The sequence below is a fragment of the Miniopterus natalensis genome, chromosome 2 (assembly GCF_054644295.1).
Source record: "Miniopterus natalensis isolate mMinNat1 chromosome 2, mMinNat1.hap1, whole genome shotgun sequence".
NCBI classification, from domain to species: domain Eukaryota; kingdom Metazoa; phylum Chordata; class Mammalia; order Chiroptera; family Miniopteridae; genus Miniopterus; species Miniopterus natalensis.
Genome location: NC_142082.1, coordinates 165,325,075 through 165,333,621, shown reverse-complemented (window position 1 = coordinate 165,333,621; position 8,547 = coordinate 165,325,075). Strand labels below are relative to the sequence as shown.

Here is an 8,547-nt window from a genome sequence, read left to right as displayed (position 1 = left end):
AAAGTCTTAAAGAAAACATTTTCATTTTTATTAGTGTCAACAAGAAAATGTATCAACTCAATTCTTTTCCCAAACTTTGGCCACAGAATAGATAAGTCATGGACTAGTCAGACTCCACTAAGTTGAAAGAAACTGGTAATGGATGTCACCAGATGAGATTTTCTTGGATGGCAGCCTGTCTATTACCACAGGTTCTCATAACAAGGAAAGTTAAGGAGCAGAACTTGTTCTCAAAATATATTCAAATAATTAAAATATAAGTATATCAGTCACAGGGACACCACCCTATTCCATGACTTATTTGTTTCAGCACTCCTTATACATTTAATCTACTTCTGATATTAGAAAGGGGGCTCTGTAGCTTAATTCTGTGATTTTAAGATCATCCTTAAATAATTTGCTTAATTCATACACTTAGAATAAAAGAACACTCCATTTCTAAAGGTGTTCTGCTTGATTTGAACTTTCCTATTTATTTAGTAACATACAATGATCTTTAAGAAATTATTTACATGTTTTCTGATTTATGTGTGTAAACACTTGAAATATAAGTCACAAAAAGAAATAAATGATGATGATAATGTTGATGATGATGACAGTGATGATGGCAGCTAAATAGGAGATTCCTAACTGATAGTAGTGACTTCATCCAGTTTTCTTAGAGGCAAGCTCACTATAATGAAAGAACACTACTGATCCTTTCCATGGCCTTAGGATACATCATTGTTTGCATCAGGGCTAGCTTGAAAGAACAGCTTCACCTAAAACTTCATCAAGAGTAACTTAAAAACAAAGTATTTTGCCCAGACGGGTGTGGCTCAGTAGTTGAGCATCGACCTAGGACCCAAGAGATCACAGTTGGATTCCTGCTCAGGACACATGCCCAGGTTGTGGGCTCGATCCCCAGCAGGGGGCGTGCAGAAGGCAGCCGATCAATGACTCTCTCATTATTGATGTTTCTATCCTTTTCTCCCTCTCGCCTTCCTCTCTCTCAAATTAATAAAGATATATTTTTTAAAAACACAAAGTATTTCTGATAATTTATTTACTATTTTTTATTACATTCTAAAATTTAAGGCAAATGAGCTCAAACAAATAGTGCTTTGCTTTGAATCCATGTTCATATGCACATGTACATAACCTCTATATAAAAATGCAGTATATAAACTTTCTTTCATACTTTAATAGCATCATTAACAAGCAAAATTCTCTTGTCTGCTTATTTACATGCCCAGCTACTGTGATTAACCAGGATCATTTCATTACAACAGTCAAAGTGGCACTACATATACATAAACATACCCAAACACTACACTAAATATGTATTTTGCTTTAACAAATTTAACTTTCTATGTCTATGTTTTTCTTTCTTTACCAAGGAACTAAGAAATTTATAGATCTAATTGGTTCATTTTCATGTTTGTGTTCTGTCCATATGCCGTGATTTATTTGTCAATTTTATAACTGATGGGCATTTATAGGACTTCTCAATTTCAGCTTTAAGAACGGTAGTAACATGAACATTTTTCATATATATTCTGTTATGCATGTGCCAAAATTTCTCTAGTATAAAAAATAGGAGTACAATGAATGGGTTTTAAGATATGCATTCATCTTAAAAACATGCCATGCTCTTGCACAAAGTTGTTTTACCAATTCATAGTCCAGGAAACATAGCACAAAAATTCCAGTCACATCAGATTTTTTTCCTATAATAGAAACATCATACTAATATGTTAATATTATATATTTTATATTTGTATAAGTTATTATTACACTTAACATTTTACAATTCTTTTTCTATTGTAATTTCAAATTTATCTTTAGTTAGAAAAAAATGTGTTACTTTCTCCATTTCTGTGACAATACTTTTATATACATGTATTCATATTACATTGTATATTGTTTATGCATTTATCACTTTGAGAAAATATAATTACTTAATGGCATGTTGTAGGGAAATTTGAGTGCTGTTTAACAACACCTGAAAGGACTCGATGAAAGAAATGCTGATGGGGTTTTTTAAAGGTATTTTCCCATAGAATACAGAACTTTATTTCAAATTCTGTCTATGAAGTTAAAGGTTTTGCTTTTCTCAGTAGTCTCAAGGCAATCTGTCTTAGCTTGCTGTTTCCCAAAATTATAATAAAAGAGTGGCCTGAAGGAAAGATAGGTGAAATCACCATGAAGGGCATCATGACCTGATGTGTTTGTACCTTAATGAATATCCAACTTGCTGTTAGAACAGAAACAGTGTAAATGATGAAGAGGAAAAGGAAGGTAGTCACCATTTTCATGGCCCTTCTATGAGCCTCTGTGCTCGAGTCCCTGGAGCCCGTCAGGTTGAGCTGCAAATTCTTGGTGTGTCTCACCAAGGACAGAAACAAAAGGAGCAAAGAGATCAGAGACAGGAAAAAGGGGATCACATAGGTGAAAGTAAAAAGAAGACGACATTTAAAATAGAAAATTGTATTTATATCCAACTGCAAAGTCATATTTCTTTCAATAGAGGTATTTATCCACAAGTCAGTAAGAATATCCTGCATTAAAAGATTAACAGATAGTGAGAAGAAAGACCCCAGGATAAGCACAAGAACCACTTTGTTGACTCTCCACTTCAGCCACATGAAAAAGGAGTGGGAGAAATTGGCTATCTTAAGGAAGTAGAAAATGCTCAGGCAGGTGGCAAACCAGGTACTTAGGTGATCAGTTAATGCCCAAAGGATGGAAAACATTCTCAGTACTTTACTGGTAGCATAGAGATGTGGATATAGCCCCTTTATAAATGCATCCAACAGTATTACCCACAGTTGAATGATTCTGGCCATAGCCAAGCTGGTGAGAATGAAGTCAGCTGAGGAAACCTTCCCAGTCTTGACCCATTCCATGCAGTTCACCAGTCCAATGAACCCATTTCCTAGCATTCCTAAGATGACTTCTCCTGTTGCCACTACCAGAAAGACCTTGATTCCAGTTGACATCTGCACCAGAACGTTTCTAATGTTGTGCTTCACGGAAAGCTTTAGAGTGAAACAGTTGCAGATGGACATCCACTTATGATGCTTTCTGTAAATATTTTCATCATAATTCCAGAAAGTACAACCAAAACTCTGCTTTGTGATATAGTTCCAGAGACTTTCACACAAGAATCGTGCATTCTTTTTGTCTTGTAATCCAGTGCTAAATCGAACAGTTCTGTTAAGACATATAGCATTTCCTGAATACATACCATATTGCCCAGTCAGCTACTATATAATTTCCAGAATAAATGCAAATGTTGTCCACTTTTCTTGCCACCAGCTGCAAATTTCCATTTGTGCCTCTGGCTGAACTGGCGAAGTAGATGATGTAAGCATGCAGATATGAGAGAGATTATTTTCCACCAATTTGTATTTTTATCTCCCTGAACCATACATGTAAATGCAAATATTGTAAATTTTGCATAGTAATTTCTAGGAAAAAAATCTTTATATGATTTAGTCATTATTTGTTACTTATCAGTAAGATCCTGCTACATATCAAGCATTTCAGTTGATGCAATTTAATTTACATTAAAAATTATTGTAAATATTTCTAGTTCAAACATGACACCCAAGTCCTAGAACAAATAACTAGAAATAATCACTAAGAAACATTATAGAAGCTAATTAGAAGTTACAAGCCAAGTGTACTGGGAATATACACAAGGCAGCTACAAATGCTGTAATGCAGAATTGGCTGTGGTTTTATGAAGACAGACAGGAATACTTAGTGGGAACTTGAATTATTTAGCACTTATGAAGAAATACAGAAACAAATTCAAGACTGATGTAAAGGCATGTCAGGTTATCAGTGACATGAACAAGCATGGCGTCCTCCTAAACAGAGGGACTCCTCTTCTATAATGTTACTGGCTTTTCAGTAGAAAGGCTGCCAAGTGCCCTCCAACTTCCACGTCCTAAATGAAATGTTTTCATCTTCTTTCTGGGCTGTAGAATGACTATATTTTTCAGCCTCCCTTACAGATGGTGTGGCAATGTGACTGAATCAGATCAATGTTTCCTGAGTGAAAATTACGTGCACCATTTACAGACACGTCCCCAAAATATCTCCCACACATGCTCCTCCATCCGTCTTTCTTCTCTCTGCTGTCTGGAATGGCGATGATTCCAAGCAATCTTGGAAGCCACATGTTAAGATGGCAGACTGCTGGTCAGCCTGGTTCCCTGGACAACTGCATAGAGAAGGCTCCCCAGACACACCAGCACTGATTAAAAAGCAACAGGGAATTTAGGTTATGTTTGAGTTTTGGAGTTTCGTATTGAGCTTTACATTTGGGAGCCTGTGTGTGACGGCTGTTGGGTTTCCCACTCTAAGGCAGTAACTGGAACCGAGCGTGTGCAGATTTGTGACAGGCATTTGAATGGCAAAAAAGCAGAACCAGGAAACCTATGCCACCTGCAGATTTTGTGATGCGCTTGTTTTCATTGGTTTTCCAGACCTAATGTAGTCTATGCATCCATTTATTTAGTCTTTAGAATATCATTTTGACCCACTATGCCATGGGGTGTCCTGAGGAGTCAGCAGGAAAGAGGGTAAACATCATCCCGCATTATAATGCTTACATTCTACTCGGACATCCAGAGGATTAAAAACAAATGAATCAATCAGATGTAGAAAGTTTTATCTTAAGATATAGTGTTAAAATTTCATAATGCTAAGATTTAACTTAAACATGTCAATTCAGCTATTAAACAAGGTTATACATTTCTTTCTTATAATAGAACTTGCTAACAAATTTCTTTCAACAAAATTTCTATTTCATCAGTATCCACAAGATTTTAATAGAAACAGAGCTTGAAGACTTTTTTAGAGTTATTTCATGGACATCAGAGATATCAATTTTTATGTGTGCAGAATGGTCATTGACTTATGTACCACAGTTTTATACCATTCTTATATGGAGCACATATTTAAGATAGGGAAAATGTGAATTTTTTTCTCTAAGTTTAAAAGGAATTTTTAGGTAGCAAGTTGGAGAAGATGACTGGCAATTCAGAGACCCAAACAAAGTGTAGGTGTCAACTAAGTAAATTGATATCACTTTTCAAATACAAAACATCTTCTGAATTTAAAAGGTCTAAGAAATGACTTTCTGCCCTGGCTGGTTTTGCTCAGTGGTTAGAGAGCTGGCCTACGGGCTGAAGGGTCCTGGGTTCAATTCCACTCAAGGGCACATACCTTGGTCCCAGGCTCGACCCCAGTTGGGGCACCTGAGGGAGTCAACCAATCGATGTGTCTCTCTCGCATTAATCTTTATCTCTCTCTATCTCCCTTCCAATCTCCCTGAAAAGCAATGGAAAAAAATGTCCTCAAGCGAGGATTACAAAAAAACAGAAGTGACCTTCCGACCTGGGTAAGGAACCATAACAGCATTAAAAACATCATGACCATTTTCCTTTCTTCTTCATCCCTATTGTAAAACTTGATTTTTCCCCTAAGTTTTCACCTAATTGTATTAAAACTAATAACCTTTAGTACCGTTTATTGTACATGAATATAAAATACATTCTAAATATATTTGTTACTCTTTAATTTCATTACTTGCATCTTTTCCTAACAACGGTTCTGATTGCTCTCTATTAACCATGAAGTAAAAATTCATGATGAAATAATACCTATCCCAAACATCCATCCTCAATGTGTGATTTAGAATTCAATATCCTTACCATGGGAGAGATCCAAGGTTCAAACAAAGAAATCTGAATTCCCTGTGGTGCATATGTGTGGTACTAATTACAATGGAAAATAGAAATGATTTCCTGAGATGAGTTGTCAGTCCTTAAAAATGCCTAAATATAGATCATAAATTCTTCACTTGCAAGATGATAACATCAAACACGTATGTGAGATGCTCATGGCTTCATAATCCTGAGGAATTTTTCACACTACTTTGTAAAATTAGATTGCTTGCCTAAAATAATAATAATAATACAGTAATTTTATAATCTTTCTTGTATTTTTCATAAACAAGCACACATATATATTTTTGTGATAAGCTTAGGTAAAAGTTTTCCTAGGTATGCCTTACCCAATTCTATACACATTAAGAAATGCAGTAAGAAGTACAAAACATTACAGACTCCATCAGTTCGTTTGCTGCCAGAGGACACATGTTCCCCACTCATTTCCTTTCTTTCAGCCAGCACCTCAGCTGCCACAGAAATGACAGAAAGGCCTGTTTCAGCTTCTTGTTCCCCCAAATCAGGATAAATGAGTGGCCGGAAGGATACAGGATTGCAAGACCCTTGCAAAGCAAGTAAACTGAATTGTGCCTCACAGTATTAGAATTCCAGATTAAGGTGACTTGAGCCAGGAAGTAAGTGGCCAATAGCAAGAGAAATGAGATCACAGTTTGCATGGCTCTTATGTGGACCTTGGTGCTGGGATCTTGGAAACCTCTGCCACTGAGATGCATCTTCTTGAGATGTTTCCACAGGGAAGAGATTAACAGCAGAACAGCTATCAGGGATATAGTGAAGGGTATGAAGTGTACAAGCACGAGCACAGTTATACTTGAAAGGTGCACAGTGTCCCTCAAGTTGGTCTTCCAAGTGATGTTTCCTTCATATTCATTCATCTGCATTTTTTCACCGATGTTGAACATTGCAAGGTGACAAAGCAAGAAGACTAAACTCCCCCATAGTATCATGATAACCACTCTCTTAGCTTTCCATTTCATGTGAAGAAATAAAAGGCTGGAGAAATTGGCTATCTTAAGCAAATAAAGTATGCTGATGCTAGTAGCAAACCAGAGGCTAAAATGGTTGCTTACTACCCAGACATTATAAACAATAGTTCTTACTTCTGAACTATAGAAAGCTGTATTAAACACAGATGCATACCACTTGAATGCTATTACCCAGAGCAAAACAATTCTGGAGACAGCCAGAGCAATGAGAATTCGATCAGCACAGGAGATCTTTTGTTTCTTGAACCAGTCAGTGCAGTTCACCAGTGCTATGAAGCCATTGACAAAATATCCTAGAACAAATTCTGCTGTTATAAGGATGGAAAGAATGCTCAGAAATAAACTTACCATTTCTAGAAAAAAAAAGGGGGCAAGTCTACTACCACTTGGTCATGATTCCTCTGATATTCTGACCTTAAGTTCTATTTGCAGCTGATGTTGAATGTGCATAAATTCTTGTTTCTTTTAAGACCTCTGAGCAATGTCAAGCAGGAAAGTACCAGGGTATGCTAATGGAAGAGTGCAATGCTTTCTTTATGAAAAACATTGTTATTCCCCAAACAGCTCAAATTAACTCTTATTCAAATATTGCATGCCCTTGCTGTAGGCTGGAATATTTTATTACTGATGTTGTTGCAAAAGCTGAATTCTCATTTGCCACTATGCAAATACAGACATATTCTCTTTCATTGATTTGCAATTTTCTTTGTTTAACCTCTCCATAATTTGTGTTCAGCAACTTTGTCACTAGAAAAATTATAAAACCCAAAACATTGACTATACAGTCAGTGCTAAATGATTCAATGAAGCTTGGCCATAGATAGGATCATCATCACTATGGGTTTTTTAAATTATTCATTGAATTTATTGGAGTGACATTGGTTAATAAAATTGTATAGGTTTTCTTAGGGTTTGGCCAGTGACACGGGCTGTGAAAGAATTCACAAATAAAATAGAAATGCAGAAAGAAATTTTATTTTACTTTCCAATGGTGGAAAGGGCCAGTGCACTGCTAATCAATACAAGGGCAAGAAACAAATGGCAGCTTGCTCTTTTAAGCAGATGTTGTTGCTAGGGGACAAGGAAAGAAGGGACTGTTGCCTCTAAGTTGAGCAGATACCAGGGGATATCTTGAAAAGTTACAGTTTGTTTGCTTTCTAGGAGATAATCCAGCAGATGTCCTAGGGAGGTGTCTTATCAGTATTTTTCCCAAGCCTGTAAAACATGCTTAGAGAAAAGTTATGAAGCATTCAAAAGAGACTTGTTTGAAGGGGAGGGCAGGTAGGGAACTTTCTACTAACTAGAGATTCCTTGATGCAAATTGTCCTGGCTTGTGAAAACAGCAGGGAGGAGGAAGAGGCAAGCATGTAACCTTGAGAATAGCTCATACTGTCCCACAGCTTGAAGAGAAGCCAATATCTTGGGGTTCAATTACCAGGTGCTTCTCACAAATGATGAGAGGCTACAGCAAAGAAAAAGAGAGGCCTTTTTCCTGTCATTACAGATTTCAAGTTTTTATTTCATTAGTGCATCATCTTTGTATAGTATTGTGTGCTTACCACCAAACTTCAGGTCTCCTTCCATCACCATGTATCCCCTTTTGGGACTTTTGTTTATAATGTTAGATTTATGTAGAAAGAATCCAACCTTTGCCTATTAAGGCATCAAGGTTTTCTTGAGTACCCCAGGAAGGCCAATGCTCATTAAGGGCTGGTTGCTGATAACAAACATTGAAGTAAAATTTTATTATTTACAAAGTCCTAGGCACACAAGCACATGTACACACATACACATACCCCTCATGGAAAGAAGGAATT

At 36.6% G+C, this 8,547-nt stretch overlaps 1 protein-coding gene across 1 annotated transcript; it reads right to left on the bottom strand.

Annotated features, from left to right (window-relative positions):
* Positions 1-6,163: 6,163 nt before the first annotated feature.
* LOC148093903 (taste receptor type 2 member 19-like) lies at positions 6,164-7,180 on the bottom strand. The gene has a single exon (XM_087813951.1). It carries the CDS (start codon positions 7,079-7,081, stop codon positions 6,164-6,166), a length of 918 nt encoding a protein of 305 aa, XP_087670077.1. The 5' UTR covers positions 7,082-7,180.
* Positions 7,181-8,547: the final 1,367 nt, after the last annotated feature.

What these genes read in the sequence shown, in the direction of transcription:
- LOC148093903 (XM_087813951.1), bottom strand. Translation starts at nt 7,081, where the DNA reads ATGGTAAGTTTATTTCTGAGCATTCTTTCCATCCTTATAACAGCAGAA.